Here is a 21,774-nt window from a genome sequence, read left to right as displayed (position 1 = left end):
TTAGCTTTTTATATGTTGTTGCAGTCAAAGTGACATTTAATGTCAGTGAAAAGAAAGAATGTGTTCTTTATTTGTTACACATCAAACAGCTTGATGCATAAAAATACACAAATACCCACAAGAACTGATGAAACAATTTTATTTTGCCATTTGTACAGATAGGTGAGCTTTAGGCTTCTACACAAGCACAAATAAAGGCCTTTGTCTTTTATGCCGCACACTGTTGTTGGCTCAAATTTGTTCACATACCTTCCCAACTATTCAGCATGCCACTTTTCTTCTATAGGGAGAAGCAGCAACGTGATTTAAAAAAAAAAAAAAAAAAGACAGAAGGAAAATCACATTTCTGAGCATTTAAAATCGTCTATTTCACAGATGCTTTAACGAGGAGTCCTGCGTAACGGTGCCAGATGCTGAAGGTTACGTGATGGTGCTGCAACCAGAAGAACCCAAGATCAGCCTGAGCGGCATTGACCACTTTGCCCGCAGTGCAGCTGAATTTGAGAGCCAGGAAGGAGTGACGCTGTTCCCCGAGCTACGCATTGTGAGCACCATCACCCGTGAAGTGGAGGCCGACACGGAGTCTGAAGCTGCAGAGGGAGCTGACGATGACCCTACAGGTAAGAGATGTGCACACTGGACTCTGAAGCAACTTCCTATCATGCTAATAGGATTTAGCATATACACAGGAGCTAACCTGAACCTGTCCATTTAAACATGGCTGCATATGTAATAGTAATTATTGCCTTGATGGCATTACGGAGTGATGATGTGTTGGAGTGATTTAAGGCACATCCGGACTGGAGGAGCTGGGAATCGAACCACCAACCTTCTCATTGTACCTCCTGAGCTTTAGGTGCTTGTTAAGAAAGCAGCTGGTCTTCCGTTTGCACACATAGGCCCGTGCACATACTATGTCGTCCCCTCAACAAAAATAGAGCGCACACACTCACTGGTTTGATTTCCCTTTAAACCCTCACCTGTCTGCACCTTTGACAGTGAATGATTCTGCAGTTACAGGGTGTGTACAGTACAGACGTCTGTGCAGAACTACAGTAGCAGTCTATGTTGAGGATTACGCTTGGGGGATGAAGGGATTGGGAAAAACAGCGAGAGGGAGGGTGCCATCTGTTCAGCTTGCACATAAGTTAAGTGGAGGAGACACAATAGACAAGCTCTGAGGTTGACACAGATACCACGAGATACGACGTCCTGCGGTGAGCAGCAGGCCATAAGGGACAAAAGGGCTTACAGAGCTCTGCTGCTATCACCTGCATTACCCTGCCCCACCTTACACACCTCGCAAACAAGAGATGACACGGTAGATAATTAAGAGTCATTAAAATGGAGCTTTGAAGAGTCAAATGGTACAGGCAGTAGATGCATGAAATATTAATTTGTTTCATAAGCAAGCTGAGGATGCCGACTATTACAACATTATGATTTAAATAATAAAATCACTTTCTCTGATATACAAGTATAATAACATTGCTAAATCTGCTGTAGTTGTTTTATTGGACTAACTGTTGGAGCCAGGATTCTCTGTTTACCAGCATTTCTAAAGAGCACGTTGCATATTCTATAATGTCAGTAGTTGACTCGTTTTAGCATGTCTCATCAGTTCTGGATCTTTCTCTCTTACTCCAGTTCTTTAGATTACTTTGTTTTGTTGATTGAACAGAAATAAAATCACAAATATTTGTTTCCTTGTTCTTAATCTGTATCTATTTGTTTGGAAAGGGCAGCCGGTTCTTGAAGAAATAGAGAAGGAGTGCTGTTTCAGATTTTCAAGAGTGCTCCAAATCTTCCTCCTCAATCGTTTTTGTGCTTTTGTTCTTTCAGTCCAAGAGACGGTGGTGTCGGAGGAAATCATGCACAACCTGGACACGTGTGAAGTGACTGTGGTGGGAGACGAGCTGGACGGAGAGCACGAGAGCCTTGAAGTGGACATGTCCCAGCTGCAGCAGCGCAGCTTAGAGATGAGCTCATCCAACGTGGGGCTCGTCATCACCGGTACAGACCACCGTGCTCGGCTAGGAAGCCTTAACTAGCATATAGCCCTGGTTTCTGCAAAACCTCTAATAGTTCTGTGAGATTAAAGAAGGAAAAATGACTTAGTGTCATTAACACTTCCCCCCCCTCTCTGTGGTCCAGGTGTGAACACCATGGCCAACTACGAGCAGGTCCTGCACCTTATCCGTTACAAGAACTGGCACACCGAGGCTCTCTTTGACAGGAAATTTAAACTGGTCTGCTCTGAACTCAATGGTCGCTACATCAGCAACGACTTTAAGGTCGAGGTACGTCTGAGCGTTTGTCACGTGCACACTGAACCGTGACCAGCCTGTCCTGGTGTTATCCACATACTTGTGCGCCCTCACTTCAAGTGTGGTCTTTATTTCTCTCTAGGTTAATGTAATCCACACAGCCAGTCCCATGGAGCATGCCAACAATGCCATGGTGCAGCCCAACTTCATCAACCCTGTCCATCACGCCTCTGTGGATCTGTCTGGGCATAATTTGGTCAACGCTCATCAGGCCTCAGGTACTGAAACATGGAGAATGCTTCATCCTTTTTCAGCAGGTTGCATAGAAAATCAGTAGTCATCTGCAGCCATCGATTCACCAAAGTTTCAAAAAAAAAAAAAAAAGAAGAAAAAATCAAACATGCATCTGTTTCAGCGACGTGGAAAAAGACACAAAATCAAAGTATAAAAATCTTTCCTGCAAAAATTAATTTAAGGATGCCTGGAAAATAAATTAAGCAGTAGTGTTTATTTTTTTCCTCAGTATTGGCTGCAATATCGTGTGTTTCTGTTGAATGCAACACTAAATATCATAAGCACACCAGTAATCAGCTTAATTGTTGCTGTAGAAAAAGATTTGTGATATGAAGCAGGAGGATTACAGCCTACTAAGCAGAAGTGGGGCATGTATGAAACACTAGTAGTGTGTCTGTTTTTTAATGGACCAAGTTAGGGATTACTTTTGAGCGCTGTTTGTGACATCTGTACAGGCAGTGCACACTGAGCACGACCTTTTATTTTCCGGCTTCTGTATTCTTCTAAGCTGACTGCCTCGCTAAGCTCGCCACTGCACCAGAGAGGGCTCTTCCTGCTAATATGGAAAGTGGAGCAGGTTGGCGCGAGATGGGCTAAGCTATTTAAAGAAAAACAGCCTCAACACCTTGAACAGCCAAAAGCACGTGTGTGTACAGATCGCTGGGAGCACGCCATAAAGCCAAAGCGGCGGTGGAAGCTGCAGCTCCACATATTTGATCGTGAAGTGTTGTTTTGCGTCTAACTAATCACTGTGTTTTTCCTGATGTGGTTTACCTCCTCGTAGTGGTTCCGAGCGCTGCCACCATCGTCATCGTGGTGTGCGTCAGCTTCCTGGTGTTCATGATCATCCTGGGCGTGTTCCGCATCCGAGCTGCACACCAGCGCACCATGAGGGACCAGGAAAACGGCAAGGAGAACGAGATGGACTGGGACGATTCAGCCCTCACCATCACCGTAAACCCCATGGAGGTAAAACGACACGAGAGGAGGAAGCAGGGAAGCAAAATAAGCAACAAAAAACATGATTATGATGGTGATTAACTGGTGAAAAGCTGTTTAACAGAATTTCGCTGCTGGTGTTAGGCTGTAGCCCAGACAGCTTTTCGCCTGCTAATGCGAACTGGGTGATGTTAAAACTGTGCCCTAGTTTTGTCTGAGCCCCTTGTAATTAGCAGCCTTGTGGGGACGAGAGAGAGACTCTGTTGCAAATATGTAAGTCACATTACCTGACTGACGCACAAGAATGAAACGAAAGGAAGCAGCTTCTTTTCCCAAAAGCCCAAAATGAAGCGAATGAGTCAGCTCGTGGGCTGAATATATTTGTACAAGAAGATTCATGTCTTTCTGAGTCATTCGATTACTCGTTGTTGCTTTACTGTTTGTTAAAAGGACCGATTATTTACCACGTTTTGATTTGCTTTAACTCCCATCCTGCTGTGACTAAATCACAGCACATCTGCCGAGTGAGACTTTACACATTTGACCAAAATAATCTGATCATATACAAACTCGCCAGTGAGACATACAGATTTGTTAAAAGATGATGGCCTTTTTTGGTAGCTCTGTTTTGTTAAACAGAGCTGAAACGAGACGCTCAATTTCCTGAGTATCTTGGAAATGACTCTTTCAAAGTGGTTTGTTATTTTTATTGCATGGATTTGGTTCGTAGGAGAAAGTTATTGAGATAATGCAGCGTTTCGGCAATAAGAGACGTGCATTAAATCCTCTCCCGTGGTTTTATTGTATGTCGCTGCCTTTTAATGCTAATCTACATCCCATGTTAGCTTTTCACCTGATGTGTTGAACTTCCGTCATATTTACATCAAAGTGTACTTGAAACGTCCGAATCTATTTAGGTTTGGTTAATGTGTCTCATGTGCACAGTTCAATGACATCGAGTTTACCTTGAAAGGCTCACTGCTATGACTGTTGGGTTTTTTTTTTTTTTTATTGTGTCTAATGGCCCCAGTGTTTTCTAATGTGTGAAATTCAGAACAGTGGACGTGATAAACCTTTGTCACCACCACAGAGGATTTTAAGCAAACAAGATGTGATTGAAGGGCAGACTTAGCTCAAGTTTTGCAGATGAAAAACGTGGAGCTTATTCCAAGTGTTTAACAAAATCTTAAGGAGGTAGGCGTATTATTGTGAAGAGTCTATAATCAAGAGACGTCTTCATAAATGGGAATGCAGAGGATTTACAACAAGGAGCAATAAGAAGGCCAGATTAGTCTTTGCTAGAAAACATCTAAAGGAGCCTGCACTTGTCAGATTAGCAGAGGCTGCTGTGTTGTTGTCCAAACACAGTTACATACATGAAAATGATGTGAAACAGGAAGGTAACCTGCACGGTGCTCAGCAAAGCCATGATCTCTATAAAGTTTTTCTAACACGGATTTAATAATAATAATAGATTGCATTTATATTTATTTACAATACCACTATTCATTCACTCTCACATTCACACACTGGTGGAGGGAAGCTACAGTTGTAGCCACAGCTGCCCTGGGGCAGACTGACATATCGCGCCGTCGGCCCCTCTGGCCATCACCAGTAGGCGGTAGGTGAAGTGTCTTGCCCAAGGACACAACAACCAAGACAGACAGAGCTGGGGATTGAACCGGCAACCTTCCGGTTACAAGATGAGCTTCCCAACCCCCTGAACCCCCCTGGTCGCCCAATTTAAGTAATTGAGTATTTAAGATCACAAAATGAGTGCCCACAGTCACAGTCTCCATCTTTTCTCTCGCTGTCACTAATGCAGACGTACGAGGACCAGCACAGCAGCGAGGAGGAGGAGGAAGAGGAGGAGGAGAGCGAGGACGGCGAGGAAGAAGATGACATCACGAGCGCTGAGTCAGAGAGCAGCGAAGACGAGGAGGGCGGCGAGCCGGAGGACCAGCAGGGGGCCAGCAGACAGCAGCAGCTGGAGTGGGACGACTCCACCCTCACCTACTAAACACACACAAGACACCCAAACAAGAGCTCCTGACACACACATCAGAAATTCACTCATACTCCCTCCCTCACACACACACTCACAAACACAGCACTCCCTGCAGTTTCATGTCTAGGAGCCATGATGTAAAAACTTAACAAAAATAAAAAAAATCAAGAAAAGGAGAAACATAAAGTCCCTTCAGCGTATATATGGTCAAGGTTTTCCTGTTGTTATCTTAGTGGTGGTACTCAGTGTAGTGTAGTCATCACCAGATTGCTGACTTTTTTTTATTTATTATATTTTAATTCCCAGGAAAACCTGGCTTACATTGGAACTGTGTGAGGAAGCCAACCCTGCACTTTGTTTGTTTTCTCTCAGATGTACGGCTTTGAAGAGCAGAGTAATCGCTTCTCCTGATGTATATTCTTTGCTAATGCTTGTAGATTAATTCGCTAAACTCACAACTAGCTCCGACTTGGGTTTTCTTGACTTGTAGTCCACAGTGAATCGAAAATGATGCTTTTAACAAGTAGACTGCATTTTCCTCTTCCATTTCTTTTTTTTTTTTTTTGTTTTTCTTTTTAGTGCATGGAGAAATTTTGGGGAAGTCATGTGTAGAGAAATAAATTGCTTTTTAAAGATTTTTGTAAATATAATGAAACCATGTAATTAGTCAATGTGTTAGTGAAGACCTAATCAATGGGGTCCAATATCTACGATTATGTAATGTAGACTATTTGTGTCACACAGGCTGTCGCAGCATGCCGCTGAATTTCTGCAAAAGCTGTTCCATCACGCTTGTACAAAATGTCTCGCTTCATGATGCGAAACAGAGGACTGTTCAGCGGTTTCCATGACAAAAAGGTGTCCATTTCGTCCCTTTTCTTTAATCTTTTGCGAGGAGTAAAGTAGTTTCTTTTGCTTTCTCGTAGGCAGAGGGCTTAGTTGACGGTTTCAGCTTCACATGATGCTTTTGCTTCGCTTGCACGCGTGGCAACGCTCTACTCCTGGCTTTAGTGTTGTTTCATTCCCAGCAGATCTCACTGATGTACACTACAGAGGGAATCTTCTTTCAGTTTCAGAAAATGTCGTGTGGAATCACAAAGATCGGCTCAGCAGTAGTGCCGTTCGTGGTGAAAATAAGGGTACTAAAATGTCCTCAGCAGCTTTAAAACCGTTGTCCCTGTCCCAGTCCCTGTTGTGGTTCAAGGAGAAACCCTTTCAAGCTACTGAAAGAAAATGTTTATGAGCTTTAGTGGAGACTGGCTGAATTGTTGAATTGCTGGCAATGTTTTATTTTTTTTTTCTTTTCATGGCACGGCTATTTTACCTAAAATAATACTACATAGCCTGTATGAGGTACATTTTAAACTGTTTGCTGCTTCAGCAGGAAAACACTTTAAAAATGAATCTTTGAATCTTAAAGTGAGATATTTTTTTGCAGTAGACCACTAGATTTTATTGTACATGAAACTGTACTGTAGAGTTGTTCAAAGATATTTGTTTACATTTGGTAAACTTATTTTCCTTCGGGTATTAGTATGAAGCTTACGATTGGGAAAGTGTGTCCGACCTCTTGTCTCCTCTCAGACACTGTTGTCCATAACTTGTATATAATCTTTCACCAGACCAGATAAAAACGTGCCGTCACACTGAACGATTTTAGTGTTCGTCTTTTATGGGAGGGTACAGAGTAAAATATAAGCGTTTCCCAAACCTGCATTTATTACGACCATGTTTGGGGCTTTGGATTGTGCAGAAAATGGCATTATCGGGATTGGAAAAGTCTATGCGTGCAAATCCGTTTTCAGAGGCCAAAATTAATTAAAAACACCTTCAACGCTTATTATTATTGTTGATGTAAAAAGTTTCCAGGCTACTTTTGTTTTCAGCTCAGTGAATCCATTTGATTTATTTGATTTTCTTTAATAGGTGTGCATTTGAAACTTAGTGAACAGTCTCCCTTCCATGATGACTTTGGCTTGTTTTAAAAAATGAAAAAACTAAAAAAAATAAAATAAAACAAAAAGGGGGGGGGGGCGCCAGGTCTGAGCCGGCTGAGATGGGAGTGCCTTTTGCCGATCATAGCGTAATTAGCTGGTCTAACAAACACACTTATCCGTACTCTTTTATTTTTATTTTTAACGCTAGATTTCTTTCGTAGCTGGGGAGACGTTTTCTCTCAGTTTGTCGCGATAATAGGCCGACGCTAGTTTTATTACAGGTGAAAACATTTTACGTAGATGTCACGTGTCCTTGTTGATGTGTAGAGGAGTAGATCCACATTGTATCTTCTATAGATATTGTACTTAAAAATCATATTGACGGAATCCACCTTTAAAAGATGTACATTATGAAATTGCTTTGGCAGCATACAGCGTGTATACTGACCTATTTGTGTATAGTGGAAGGTGAGTTTCTTTTTTCTTCTTTTTAACAGTGTCCTGTTGCTTGAGCTGTTGAGAAACAATTTTTTTTTTTTAATTTTTTTTTTTTTTTAGGGCAGCATGAAATTTCACAAGAGTATATATGCCTGTCGGTGACGCAATTCTCACGGTTTCATTGTGTCAAACACTTCATGTCCACATTTCAGCTACAGTTGAAAGGTTCACTAGCATCTCGTTTGCTTTCTGGTGCGCCCCCAATGAATGTCACTGCCTAACAATCTGAAATGCAACCATACTGTAACAACATCAAGATGAAGTAAGGAAGGGTGGGTGGGTGGACAGGTGGGTGGGGGTATATTGACTTTGCATGAACCACAAGTGTGTGTGTACGCTCCACGTGGGCCTATGAGACCGGAGTGAGAAAGGAGACGTGATACACTACTGATTCTCAGATTGTCTGTTTCACACATCCATGACACTCAAGAAATTTTTTTTTTTCTTCTTCTTTGTTTTAAAATCTGCTCAAAATGGACGGTGACGGTGTTTTCAGCGTGGTTGGATGTTTCCTTTGTGCTTGTTGGAGCTGCTCTCTTTTCTACCAGTTGAAAGGCAAATGTAGTGAGGTTGATGCTTGCTCGTAAACAAAATAAAGGAAGATGAGATGGGGTATAACTTCTGTCTGCTCTTGTTTTCCTTCATTGTATTCTCTAGTGTAAACATGGTGCCGGTGCACAGCATGGGAACACACCCTGGGTGGTGCTGTGAGTCTTTTTTTTTGTAAATATTGAGCACTGTTGCCCTCTGGTGGTGAAACTGAGATCTGCTACAGCTCCACGATAAAATATAGAGCTGGTGGATTTATTATGCTCCTTTTCAACTCCATGCTTTTATTCGTGCGCTCTACCAGGGCTGCTTTGCATGATTCACATTTCAAACTGTGTATAGTAGAACCACCAGTAATACCAGTAAGGCCTTAATGCTTGGGTATATTTTTCAGTTCCCTTTCTTAGAATTGGCTGCCCCTCAAAAACGGGTTTGAACAGCAGGTGGGTGGGCCTCCTGTGCTCAGAGCATATTTATGATACCCACTCTCAGTGACATCATACAGAGACAAGATTTGAAAACTGTCTGAAGTGAACCTTGAGAGCAGTTTGAAGCTTTAGGCACTCCGGGACGACACGTATGTTTGCCAATCTCATTATTTCAGACTTTGCCCATGTTTAAAATGAGCATCCACAAATGTAACAGTGTATACACTCATGAGATACTTTATTAGATTTGACTTGCTAGTATCAAGTTGGACCCTCCTTGCCTTCAGAATTACCTTAATTCTTTCGGCAAAGATTCAAGACGGATACACGGTGGTCATAAAGTGACGGACATGGCCTGCAGTAACACTCAGGTAAGCTGTGGTGTTTATTTGATGCCCAAAATGTGTGAAGAAAATATCCCCCACACCATTACACCACCAGCAGCAGCCCAATCAGATCCATGCTTTTATACTGTTCACGGTACTCTGTTTGACCATGCTAACATGCCTACATGCAATGTGATTGGCTGATAAAATATTAATGCTGATGAGCAGCTGAACAGGTGTACATAGTGGCAGGTGAGTGTACATGGTGGGAAATAAAACATGAAGCCTGTTGTTAGTTTTATTTTTACTCACATTAAAAGTAGCAAGAATATCAAGATTAATGCTGTAAACATTGTGACATTCACTTCTACACAGACTCTGATGCGAGTTTAAAAACTATCAAACTTCATCACTGTCAACATGAAACTACAGTCATCAGTTTGAGTTGCATGATAATAAATGCATAGAGGACTCATTAAAATAATGGAAACACCCAAGTGACACTGAATAGTGGTAAAGCGTCTCGATTCATTACTTCATCCTGTAAAATCTTTGTATTTTCTCTGTATTTTCTCCATGAACAGACCGAAGACCCACACTATTAATAAAACTATGATTCTCATATTGTTGGACGACGGCTGCTCTAATCCACCCTGCAGACTCAGCACATTTCAACTAAACTGGTGAAAGACTCATCGAGTTTTACTGAAGATATCAGACTCTACATCTCACCTGCACACAAGTGACGGCACAGTTTTAGCTGAAATAAAAATACACCCTGAAGGAAAACTGCATCCTAAAAACAGCACTGTTGAATATTGAAATTTTGGAATAAAGAATCACTGCACAAACCACAAGATCATAATAACAAACTGTCTGCGCCGTCCTCTACATTCACGCACCTTTTAGCAAATCACACGCTCGTACCTAAAATACATTTTTACACTTTATCTGGACGATTAAAAGACATTTACAAAGATTGACGTGTACATATAAAACAATACTGTTAAAAGTGTCAGCGTCTGCAGTAGCACTTAAAAGCGCACTGATTGTTTAGAAAATCCATAATCGGATGGCACATTTTTGTCTTCATTAAAAACACACTTTTTTTTTTGCAGAACTGCTATGACTTTGTTTTCACACCGGAGCTAGCTAAAGCCATTATTTTGTCTTCGGACCCTGGAAAAAAGAAAGCAAAATGAGGTCAACAGAAATATCTGAGAAAGTATCAGTTTTGTAGTAAAATCATCTTTATGCTCACCTTGGTTTGCAGTCACTTTTTCAAACTGGCTCAGGGTCGCTGTGGCGTTTTCAGTGAGGAACGTCTCGTCTTCTGGGGTGAGCTGTCACATAATTACAACATGAATGAAAGGAAAGATTTGAGGCAGCTAGTGCATGACTGAAATGAATCATTTCAGACTTTACGTAGCACAAGCCGCTGAATCATCCTCAATTCTGTGGATAATCATGTGTGCTCTGAGTGCTCCTCACCTTCTCCCCCAGTTTTCTCAAGGCAGTGAGGATTTCCATTTTCTGCTGCGTGTACACGTCCCGTGACAGTTTTCCCACCATCACATCGCGGTCCATCTGCACATTATGCCACACACCGGTCGGCAAATGAATCCACACATAAACACTGAGGTGTGACTGAACTCTGCTGTTGTGGTCAGAAATGCGTGTGCAATCATGGCAATTTGGGGCTTTTGATAATTTCTTTGAACTGTTCTTCCAGCAAACATCTTTCATGATATTAAGCAAGAAGAATTTTAAAACAAGTTTGAATTTTTTGGGGGATTTCCTCCAATCCACACAGGGTGAAATAATAGGTTTAAATATAGACATGCACTCACTTAAATCTTTCAATAAGTGGACAAAGTGGATGGAATAATGAAGGATGAGGAATACCTCTAAATTCTTCAACTTCACCTCAAATGAGCACAACACATGATCAGAGCAATAATCCCAAACACACATCAGAACTGGTTTCAGTTTGGATAAAACAGGCTAACATTAAGCTTTTGGAATGACCTTCCCAAAGCCCCGACCCCATTCTTGTTGAAAATGTATGGACTGCATTTAAAAGTCGTGTCTGTGCCAGGAAACCGACCAATTTAAATGGATTCTGCCAACACTGCCGAGAAGATCGGTCAGATATGCAGCAAGAAGTATGCCAGAAGATTGTTGATGTTAAGCAAAAGTGGAGATGACAATTTAATCAAATATTAGTGGGAATGTATGTTTATGTTTGAGACTGTATGGTTTAGAGAAAATCCAAATTAAATTCAATCTTGTGCACACAATTCATGTTTTTCCAAGTCATTAATACAGAAAGTAAAAATGAAACATCAAAGAAATCATTAAATGCCCCAAATTAACATGATATTCATGCACATGATGAGGGTGTGTAAACTTCTTACCACAACTCTGTGTGTGTATGTGTGTGTGTATATATTATACAATATATATTTGACATTGCAAACCTCTGCCAGTCTGCTTCTCAGCTGTCCTGGCTGCTTCTTAGCAAAAAGTCGTATCACCTCCGGGGTTTTGAAGGCTTGGCTGATGGCAGCTTGGATCGCCTGATGAAGACAGAAACATCTGAACGTTCTGACATTTTACTAATCAACAGTTTTCTTAATCAATGTGCTATAACCTATTTAATGCACTCCTAATACACAGTAGTAGCACATTAATTGTCCATACCAGTTGCATCCCACTGAGTTCATCCACAAGTGTCATATCTCCTGACATTATTTTCTTCAAGGAGTCATTGAATTCACCCAGCTGCTCCAAAGTTTCCTTCTTTGTCTCTTCGTACTCTTCCTCATCCAGATCTTCTCTGGAATAAACAAATGAAGGAATCAAAACTGAGACACAACAAAAGAATAGAGAAGCATTTATTTACTCACTGTTTTTTTATTCTCTTTGTTATTCTTCAGGTACTGCATGCCAGATTTTCATATACAAAAGCACACAAGAGGAGTTTATTGTTTTTCTTTTTCTGTACTACACCTGCATTCCTCCAGGTCCTGAAGCTGCTGCATTAGTCTGTCAAGTTGTTCCTCCATATTTTGCCTCAATTTTCCAGTTTCTGATTTCCCTCGAGAGGCCATCTTCAGTTAAAATCCTATTTTTCCTACGGGAACTGAGAGAACTGGCACCAAACAACAGGTCACGTTAGGTTTTGTTGCTGATGTACTTCACAGATAACTCAAAGATGACCTAACGTGCTATTTCCACTCGATGAGAGCAGAGCTGTTAGTGAAAAAAGACACAACACTTTATCGGATCTAACAGTCTCTTTGGCGACTACACTGATAAGATAAATGTATCTGTGTGTTGGAAGTTCATGCAAACAGTCCAAGTTGTTTTGTTAGCTAAACAGCTAGCGTACATGCTAAAGGAAAACATCTTACCGGGAATTTCTTTGTAAACAGCTGCAAATCAGCCTTAGTAGAATGTTAGCATTTGCTCAAGAGTTTGTCGTAAATTAAAGAAGGTAGCCGTTCTAGAGGAAAATTAAAAATAATTACTTAAAATACGGCTATAACACGTTTACTATTAGTCGAGACGTTTGGGATTTGGGGAATTTGTGATTGTGAACGCAGCACCACCAGAGCGGGTGCGGCTCACCGCTTCCTTGTCGATTGTGTCCAATCGGATTAGTGGATTTTACAGCGTAGTCCGTGACGTCAAAGGAGGAAGCGGGTGAAACACAAATGGTATCTGTAGCTGTTTGTCTTGGTACTACAATGACTACATTATTTGACATTATATTAAAAACGCATAATTTGCTTTTAAGTTAAGCACCGAGTTCATGTTTTGTCTGTTTAAGGGTCCCGTACGTGAATCTTGGACGTAAAAGGAGGCTCGCGCTGTGTGCTCAATAGATAAGCTAAAGTTAGCTACTTGTTATAGTCGAATGCTAACGTTTAACATAGATAAAGCGTCGAGCTTTAGTTTTCTTTACGTTTGTAGTTCCACTTTATGAAGCTCACAGACTGTATTTACGAGGTTAAACTACTCTCTTGATACAAATATACTGTTTCCGCCCCCCACAAAGCGATTCTCGACATGTGATCAGCCAAGTCTTAATCAGTCTTCGTTTCTTCTCCTTGTTTGTGCAAACCCAGCTCCAGTATGAGCCATGGAGGGTCACAGTATAACCAAAGTGGTCCTGCTGGCCTGCGGGTCCTTCAACCCCATCACCAACATGCACATGAGGATGTTTGAACTGGCACGAGATCACCTGGAAGACACAGGTTGAGTTACATGAAAATTGGATCTTTTAGTGTGATGCATCTCCACCTTTATCATCCATTCTTTTCTTTTTTTTTTAAATGAATGAATGATACTCCAGCTTTAATTCTGGGTACTCCAGCTTTCTCCCACAGTCACCCAACGCAGAGACATGCATGGGATGATTCTAAACTTACTGTAGGTGCAAATGTGTGCATGAAGGGTTCTCTGTTTCTATATGTTACCCCTGCAACATATTTGCAATCTACCCAGGATGTACCCTGCAATCCTGAAATGGATAAATTGGAAGAAGATGGATAGATGTGCAAAAATTAAGTGAAAGGGGTAGCTTTGTCGTAAAAAGGGATTGTGAATTAGTACATTGGAGAGACAAGTGTTTTGGATAAAATTGTTATACCAAAAGCCCAGATACAAAATAGTTCAAGAAGGAATTATGCTTTTGTAAATTGATTAATATGACAGTACAGAAAAGCTGGCAGTGTTTTAATATTGCATTATTATATTATTAATAGACACTATTAGGTTGTGCCTCATACTTGATTTGGGAGTTTTATGCCAGATCCCCTTCCTGACCCCTCCAGCTGGAATGACTTTGCATTTCACCACATATTTTGATTTGGCAGACCTGGGATCAAACCAGGGATCTTTTGTTTGTTAGGCTAATGTGTAAACCACTACACTATCGAGCTAGAACCAATTATTTATTCAGTAAATGCTGATTTCTTTGATTCTGTCTTTGTTTCGGCTGTGGCTGCCTGGATTCTATTCTGCTTAGTTTCCCGTGTGTCATTTCCCTTGTGCTCTCTTCCACCTTTCTTCTCTACTCTACTGTTCTGTCCAATAAAGTCTAATAATTCAAATATAATATTTTACCTGACCAGTACTTAAACACGTGTCTTCTTTTGTGCGTAAGGTCAGTATAAGGTGGTGAGAGGAATCATCTCTCCAGTGGGTGATGCATATAAGAAAAAGGGCTTGATTGAAGCCTGCCACCGTCTGGAGATGACTCGATTGGCTACCGAAAGCTCAGACTGGGTTATGGTGGATTCCTGGGAGAGTTTGCAGCCAGAGTGGGTGGAAACGGCTAAAGTAGTTCGGTGAGTTGACATTTCTTGCGTCTGAGTGCTTTTGCTTTGCTTTAGATTTGATATGTGTGTATGTGTGTGTGTGTGTGTGTGTGTGTTCTAGATAAATTAATTCTTAAAGTAACAAAATCCATTATAGAGGTTTGATTTAAACCTTAGGGATTAAAATTAAACTTGTGCAGGCTTAATTAGATATTAGATAATTAACATCATTATGCCTCACATAAATGAAATCATTATTTAGAATCTTTGTCATCTGTTTTCCTGTGGCAGCAGGAAAAGGAAGAAATGCAAGGCAGGAAATGTGAGAGCCTTCACTGGTATGATACTTGATACATGTTATGATTTGCCGAATACTTCCCAGAACTTTGCAGGTGCAGTTCAAACAAGATAGAATCAGACAAAGTCAATCAAAATTCCTTAATTGTTTAAGTTGAAGGCTGAAATTATTAAATGCTGATGGTGAAAAGAATCTGAAATAAAACTGCAGCCTCACAGACTTGAAGAAAAAAACCCATAAAAGGCACAAAAACAGTTTAATAATGAGATCAAATGCATTTAGCATAACGAGAATTGGATTTTGGAGCATTATTTTGCTGATTGACAACTACCAATAGTAGCCTTTTTCCACTTTATAGCAAACTGTAAATATAGTATACACTCAGCGTGGTTTTTGCTTGATAAAAATCTTTGATTCCAATTTGTAAATTTACAGGCATCACTATGAGGAGCTTCTTGCATCAGAGCAGAACATCGATGATGTGGACACGATCAAGTATGCAAAAAAGAGGCGCATAGAAGAGAATCATCACAAAGACAGAGGTATGTCATGCCATACATTTACCTCCCTGTCATTGTCTGTAACTTTTCTTGTCCATCAAACGAGCCATGCAACAAACGTAGTTGTCAGGATTTTCCTGTTTGCAGCTTAACTGACAAGAGAATGGGTTTAGGGTGTGGATACACAGGTGTGGTGTTAACAGCACGAGCTGAGCCTCTGGGGGATGGAAGGGAAAAATATGCATTATGGAAGCACTTGAATTTTTGCTGAAGGTGCATTGTAAAAGCTGGCAGGTTGAATTGCATACTATGCTTTGCATTTAAGTTCTACTAGCATCGCTTAACCCTGTAAAGCTTGAACCATGAAGTGTAATTGCCAGAATATTCTGACAAAAAATGTATTAAATATCAATTTTATCAGTTTGCATATATGAGTTATATGTGAGCTACAGTTGGCATTTTTGTGCAATGTATTACTTAAATACTTACTGTCCAATTTATTCAGGAAAAAAAATGGAAAACAGAAGATGCAGAGGTCACAAAATCTCATGTATCAAATACGTTACACTTGGCATTACAGGGTTAAGATGTCAGCAGTTCAGTTTAAAACCAGTGCAGCAGAACTGAATATCTTCTTCTTTATTCTATGAATCACCTTCTTTCCTCATCAAAATTTCAACCCTGCAATGATCTGCAGTGCAACGTGACCACTGACAATTCATTAGGACATTTGGGTGTGTTCTTATTCGCAGCTAATGTAGGCAAGTTCCAGTAAGCGCACTTCTTTGTTATTCCACACCTTCAAACTCAACTGATGTAGAAGCTGAAATAAATAGAATTTGATTTCATGTGTGTCAATTTCAGGCAGTCACATATGCACTGTTCTGCCCCATGACAGATAGTGAATACACTAATGGTCCAAACTTTAAGAAGACCCCAATTCTTCCATTCTTTAAATTGAAATTCAAGCAGCTCAAGTCCAACGAATAGCTTAAAATAGTGTAATGTTACCTAAAACTAAAAAAATACATATTTCAGAAATATACAACGGCCTTTTTTAGAGAACAGGAAATGGATTAAGAACTTAAACCTGTTCCGCAGCAAAGGAGGTTGATCGAGCTTTGACGGTTGGTCCTACCAACCTACTTTTGAACAAGAAAAAACATGTTGAGTGTGACATCAACTTTTAAATATGAGGAGGAAGCGTGATGGTCTCGGGATGTTGGTGACATGTACAGATTTAGAGGCACCTTGAACCAAAATGGTTCTGCATTGCCATGCAGTACCCTCTGGTATGCACCTAGTTGGTCAGGGGTTCATCCTACACCAAGATAAAAACCCAAAACATAAGTCCAAGCTGTGCCGGAACTACAGTAAGAAAAAGAAACAAGAATGGAATGGCCAGCACACTCTCCATCCTAAAAGTGCCATGCATTTATGGGAACTTCTGCAACACAGCTGGGAAAAACTTCCATCCATCCATTTTCTTCTCCTTATCCATGGCACGGTCGTGGGCACAGTAGCCTAAGCAAGGATGCCCAGACCTCCCTCTCTCCAGCCGCCACCTCCAGCTTATCCCGAGGAACACAGAGGCATTTCTAGGCCTCTGTGTCTCCAGCAGGTCCTGGGTCTGCCCCTGGGCCTCATTCTGGAGTTGGCCAGTAGGCATCCTTGCCAGATGCTTGAACCACCTCAACTGACTTCTTTTGATGTGGAGGAGTAGTGACTCTACTCTGAGCCATTCTCAGGTGGCTGAGCTCATTTTCGCCGCTTGTATACGCGATCTCATTCTTTCAGTCACTACCCAGAGCTCGCGACCATAGTAGAGGACAGGGACGTCGATTGACTGGTAAACCGAGAGTTTCACTTTCATGCGGCTGGACGGATGGATAGATGGCATTGTAGAGATAATGCCATGAGTGTTTTTAGCTGTTCTCTCTGCCAAAGGTGACTACTTTGATGAAAAGTTTAGATTACATTTTGATTTATAAATGGATTCCATGGTTGTTCTATGCTTTAATCTCAACGAGACATTAAACTGCTTAAATTTCAATAAAAAACTGGAAGAATTGGGGGGTTCTAAAATTTTTGACCTGAAGCATATGCACAGTGTGGATTAGTTGACTCTTGTGTTGTGCTGACAAACTTGTTTCTCTGTGCTCAGATGAGCTTCAGCTGATGTTGCTGTGCGGGGCTGACGTCCTCGAGTCTTTTGGGATTCCCAACATGTGGAAGCAGGAGGATATCGCAGAGATCGTGGGCCGCCACGGTTTGGTTTGCATCACCCGCAGCAACAGCGATCCACACAAGTTCATCCACCAGTCAGACTTGCTGTGGAAGTATCGCAAGAACATCCATATCGTCCGCGAATGGGTGACTAACGACATCTCAGCCACTCATGTGCGGCGGTCGCTGCGGCGCGGCCAGAGCGTCAGATACCTTCTGGCAGACAGCGTCATTCACTACATCAAAGAGCACGGCCTGTACAGCTCTGAGAGCGAGCAGAAAAACGCAGATGTGGTTCTAGCGCCCCTCCAGAGGTACACGGGCGCTTCCTCAAGTTGAGGAAATTTGACTGTGAATTTAAAACAAAACACAAATTCACATAATTCAAGCTTCCGACAGTGCCTGCACTGAACAGGGGTCTTTTCTAAGAATGGGTGTGTTTCAGGTTGTTGAGTGAAGTGATTTAGTAACAGTTTCACTTTGCCAGAACTTTTTGTTTGCGTGTGTGGAAAAATACACAAGATCACAAAATAACTGAGCAGCAGATCATATAGATGAGCGGTCACATAAATGTGTTTCCAGTCAATCAAAGGATTTACATTCAACTGTGAAATGGTGAGCCGACGATGTTTTTATTAGATGAAATATGGTGCATAGAGAATTAATTGAATCACACTTGTTTTACCACAATTATCCTTTCCATGTCTGGCTTCAGCGCACTCCTGTTAGTCAACGTGTTTTTGTACCTAGAGCTGTATTTTTCCATGCTTTAAATACCCACTTCTTCAGATCTGATGATAAAGACATGATATGTGATATTCTAGAAATAAACAGCACTTTGTTTACCACCTTGTGAGCCGTTCATTGTTGCTTTTATCGCACAGATAAGAATCCTTAAAAAGTCCTAGCTTTGCTTTCATGATGAAAATGCTTATCTCGCAGGATTATCCTTACTTTTAGATTTCCGGTGAAATAACGAAACTTCAGCCAAATGAAGAGATGTGATTATAGTAATGGGGTTTAAACTAGAATATAACACAGAACATCATCATTAGTATCAGAATTGATCATTATTAGTAGTAGTATTTTAATAATAATAATAATTTTATTATGATTCGTTTTGAAAAACATTATTATTTCTACCAATTTACTCTGAGTATGTTTTAGCTAGCATCCCAAACTCCTCTGTGTTTTATTTAAGCAGTTAATACGTCTGCATTGTCTTTACGCACATTTCGAGCGTTGGCAGGGAAAAAACCCTGACGTGGTTTTCCCATGTCACAAGACACCCCGTCAGAAGAAGCAACAACAACACGCGAGTATTTGGATAAGTGCCCTGTGTTTCATTTATTTATTTTTTCCACACTTGACTTACATCAATCCTTTTCACACTGCATGCCAGATAATGCAAGAGTGTCACTATGTTCCTCATTGCACATAAAGGTGTGCCATTTTTACGTAAGCCCTGTTTGTAAGAAACAGAAGCTGTTTGATTCTGTTTATGTCTAGACTGGAATATTGAAATCCCTCTCCCTATAAAACTATTATATAAATATAAAACCTTAAATGAGATGAGCATGATTTTTTTTTTCTTTTAACTGGGAATATGTAGATTGTTGAAACTCAGAGAGAGTCCAGTGCCACAGCAAATTCACACATAGTACAAAAAGATTACAAAAAAAGATAAAGTGCCAGATAATGTATGCCTACCAGCTACTACACTACGAGATAAATACATATAATCACAATTTAAGATTTCTCTAACTGTGCAGTAAAAAGTATAGTGTGCAAATCGGTCAATATAACATTTACAGTCGTGAAAAATCAAGATTTCAACAGGACTGTGCAGCCCTTATTCCATGATTATTACCTATTATTATTATTATTGTTATTATTATTACCTATATATATATATTAGCTTGTAGAACCACCTTTAGAAACAGTAACTTGGAAGTTACAACTTTCTGTTTGATTTTTCAGTCAAACAGAAAGTGACATGGTTGTGGAGGAACTTTGGTCCACTCTTCTATGGCTGTGCTGCCTTTTTCTATTTAGAGAGAAGAAGCTTTGTCCCGGTGATGATTCCAACGATTCCAGCTGCTCCTTGCTGCTGCTTACCTTCTTAATTCCTATCGAAGCAATTAGGGTGGATTTCGCTTGTGTACTTAGTCATGTAAAATCTCTTTTCACATGGCTGTATTTACTGCAGTTATATAACAGAAATAGAGTGACTGCTTTGCCATCATTGTACAAGTGATTAATTCTGAGTATATTTTTGTTTTATTAAAAGAAAAGGATAAAAGCCTTTCAGTCCATCATTCAAATCCAAACACTGCTTCTGGATAACATGCACCATTAGGATTTGAATGCCATAAAGGCGTGATGCCTGGGGCAAATTTTCACAGCCATGTTTAAACTGAACTGTTGCACCAGTCTGACACGTCTGGCCTCTTCTTTACTCTGGAACAAATCAGTTCACCTCTCTCATCCTCAGGTGAAAGGACACACCTGCCTCTGAGTCTCCTGATCTCATATAAACAGCATTTGCCTCAGCCTCCTCTCAGCAGTCTGCACCTGACCGGCTCAGGATCACCTTGCACTTACACGCTTCCCAAAAGAAGGAAAAGTCAAGTCCGTCAGCATGCCTGCCAGCCTGAGTGGCAAATGGGAGATGATCAGCAATGTCAACTTTGACGACTACATGATTGCGCTGGGTAAGTCCGCGTGTTGTTTCCCTCCAGAGTATGTGCATTCACATCATTCAAAATGCACTTTTGTAGAAAAACACGGCAGCGGGGCTATTTATCAATCAACTTCTTTTTCCACTTTTCCAGGCATAAGCGCTTCCTTACGAAAAATTGCTGCAAAACTTACCTTAAAGAAAACAATTGAGCGGCAGGAGGACCAGTTCGTCGTCAAAACCACGAGCACTTTCCGAAACTACACGGTCACCTTCAAAGTGGGCCAGGAATTTAACGAGTTTACAAAGGGACTAGACAACAGACACCTGAAGGTGAATGGGAATGGCTAAAGTGTATCATAAATATCATAATTGGAAGGGTTTGTTTCATAGATAATTGATGCACTTTGAATATTATGCATGTTGAAAAACGAGTCGCGATTCACGCTTTTGCTTCTCTGTTACCTGTGCAGTCACTCGTGAGATGGGAGGGGAACAAACTAATATGTGAACAGACTGGAGAGAAGAAGAACAGGGGATGGACTCACTGGATTGAAGATGACAAGCTTCATCTGGTAAGACTGTGAATTTGGACATTCTACATAATACACAGAATTTAAAAACTATGTATTATTGAACTCATTTTAATCTGTTATATTTAAATAAAATGTAATTATTAAAACTTTTCTGACCTTTTCTCCTTAGGAGCTGTTCTGTGAAGGACAAGTCTGCAAGCAGGTTTATAAGAACGTTTCAAAGACGAGAGAAGAAGAATGAAGAGTTGGAGGAGGATCTTGAGGTGGTCCAGAATTAGAAGATTAGTAGATTTATCAGCGTAAAACCCTGACTGTGAAACCCACCCCGAGAGTTGCGACTGGTGTCTTCCCCGTTGCTTATATACTCGGTTCAGGTGGAAACGTCTGTACTCTCAGGGTATGCATTTACACCACTAGATGGTATCGCTGCAATACTTTTGTCAGATGCTGGTCTGTCTGGTCCAGCAGCCTGTCGGTGCGTGCCTCTATCCCAAACCGTCAAGAATGTTTATAGCACCATTCAGCTGGCTGAAAAAATGTCTTTTTTTGTTAAATATTTAGAGCTATGAGAAAAAGGAGACACGGGTGCCGCTTGTGCTCTCCGTCGTGCATTTTGTTCAATGTTTCTGTAAATTTCTCATTCATGCAAGAACATTTATAACCAGTGTAACTGAAAGTTATTCATAGGATGTTTGTAATACAGTTTTGTTGTATGTAATATGTAAGTAAGAAAAATAAATCTGATGGAAAAGTTGAAGCTTTTTTTTTTATCTTGTTCTTAGTAAACTGACAGGTTTTTCTTGTGCCATTAATCACACGTCACCATCGGATCGACCGGTAAAGTCACCGTACCCCGTCGGCTGAATGCTGCTGACACACTTCAACTATAAGTTACACTAATGCATACGATTTGCTGCTTGAGCTCTGCGGTAGAAGCTTCAGGTAACAGTAGTTTAGTGCT

General features: G+C 40.8%; 4 protein-coding genes across 9 annotated transcripts in view; 3 read left to right on the top strand and 1 right to left on the bottom strand.

Moving 5' to 3' along the window:
- clstn1 (calsyntenin 1) overlaps positions 1–6,144 on the top strand; it is a 36,070-nt gene extending 29,926 nt beyond the window's left edge. For all 4 annotated transcript variants that reach the window (XM_026155316.1, XM_026155319.1, XM_026155317.1 and 1 more), the window contains 6 exons: positions 376–620; positions 1,843–2,013; positions 2,155–2,300; positions 2,410–2,545; positions 3,346–3,530; positions 5,326–6,144. In XM_026155316.1, the coding sequence (XP_026011101.1) occupies positions 376–620; positions 1,843–2,013; positions 2,155–2,300; positions 2,410–2,545; positions 3,346–3,530; positions 5,326–5,520 (1,078 nt within the window). In that variant the 3' untranslated portion in view covers positions 5,521–6,144. The remainder of the gene's footprint in view (positions 1–375; positions 621–1,842; positions 2,014–2,154; positions 2,301–2,409; positions 2,546–3,345; positions 3,531–5,325) is intronic.
- A 3,387-nt stretch (positions 6,145–9,531) lies between these two features.
- Positions 9,532–12,853, bottom strand: lzic (leucine zipper and CTNNBIP1 domain containing). The gene is made up of 7 exons (XM_026155323.1): positions 12,663–12,853; positions 12,259–12,400; positions 11,950–12,085; positions 11,727–11,825; positions 10,738–10,833; positions 10,508–10,589; positions 9,532–10,425 (listed from the first exon to the last, which is right to left on the bottom strand). Exons 2-7 carry the CDS (start codon positions 12,357–12,359, stop codon positions 10,370–10,372), a joined length of 570 nt encoding a protein of 189 aa, XP_026011108.1. The 5' UTR covers positions 12,360–12,400; positions 12,663–12,853; the 3' UTR covers positions 9,532–10,369.
- A 35-nt stretch (positions 12,854–12,888) lies between these two features.
- Positions 12,889–18,446, top strand: nmnat1 (nicotinamide nucleotide adenylyltransferase 1). 3 transcript variants are annotated; one of them, XM_026155321.1, is made up of 5 exons: positions 12,889–12,968; positions 13,380–13,508; positions 14,420–14,603; positions 15,307–15,413; positions 17,536–18,446. In XM_026155321.1, the coding sequence occupies exons 2-5, from the start codon at positions 13,394–13,396 to the stop codon at positions 17,934–17,936; spliced, it is 807 nt and encodes a 268-aa protein (XP_026011106.1). In that variant the 5' UTR covers positions 12,889–12,968; positions 13,380–13,393; the 3' UTR covers positions 17,937–18,446. The 3 variants fall into 3 exon arrangements, with proteins under 3 accessions (XP_026011106.1, XP_026011105.1, XP_026011107.1); XM_026155320.1 differs by having other exon boundaries at positions 12,906–12,990; XM_026155322.1 differs by lacking the exon at positions 12,889–12,968 and adding an exon at positions 13,005–13,260.
- Positions 18,447–20,144: 1,698 nt separating this feature from the next.
- Positions 20,145–21,567, top strand: rbp7a (retinol binding protein 7a, cellular). Its single transcript, XM_026155324.1, has 4 exons — positions 20,145–20,311; positions 20,432–20,610; positions 20,751–20,852; positions 20,983–21,567. Exons 1-4 carry the CDS (start codon positions 20,239–20,241, stop codon positions 21,052–21,054), a joined length of 426 nt encoding a protein of 141 aa, XP_026011109.1. The 5' UTR covers positions 20,145–20,238; the 3' UTR covers positions 21,055–21,567.
- The last annotated feature ends 207 nt before the right edge of the window (positions 21,568–21,774 follow it).

The sequence above is a fragment of the Astatotilapia calliptera genome, chromosome 20, assembly GCF_900246225.1.
Source record: "Astatotilapia calliptera chromosome 20, fAstCal1.2, whole genome shotgun sequence".
Classification (NCBI taxonomy): Eukaryota; Metazoa; Chordata; class Actinopteri; order Cichliformes; family Cichlidae; genus Astatotilapia; species Astatotilapia calliptera.
This window is presented reverse-complemented; position numbering and strand designations above follow the sequence as displayed.

Bases quoted from the DNA above. Each gene is read 5' to 3' on its own strand.
- lzic (XM_026155323.1), bottom strand. From the start codon at position 12,359: ATGGCCTCTCGAGGGAAATCAGAAACTGGAAAATTGAGGCAAAATATG. The intron at 11,826-11,949 runs GTATGGACAATT...TGTCTTCATCAG, and splicing joins AACTCAGTGGGATGCAACTG to GCGATCCAAGCTGCCATCAG. The intron at 10,590-10,737 runs GTGAGGAGCACT...ATTATGTGACAG, and splicing joins TGAGAAAACTGGGGGAGAAG to CTCACCCCAGAAGACGAGAC.
- nmnat1 (XM_026155321.1), top strand. From the start codon at position 13,394: ATGGAGGGTCACAGTATAACCAAAGTGGTCCTGCTGGCCTGCGGGTCC. The intron at 13,509-14,419 runs GTTGAGTTACAT...TTTGTGCGTAAG, and splicing joins AGATCACCTGGAAGACACAG to GTCAGTATAAGGTGGTGAGA. The intron at 15,414-17,535 runs GTATGTCATGCC...CTCTGTGCTCAG, and splicing joins GAATCATCACAAAGACAGAG to ATGAGCTTCAGCTGATGTTG.
- rbp7a (XM_026155324.1), top strand. From the start codon at position 20,239: ATGCCTGCCAGCCTGAGTGGCAAATGGGAGATGATCAGCAATGTCAAC. The intron at 20,611-20,750 runs GTGAATGGGAAT...TTACCTGTGCAG, and splicing joins TAGACAACAGACACCTGAAG to TCACTCGTGAGATGGGAGGG. The intron at 20,853-20,982 runs GTAAGACTGTGA...TTTTCTCCTTAG, and splicing joins AAGATGACAAGCTTCATCTG to GAGCTGTTCTGTGAAGGACA.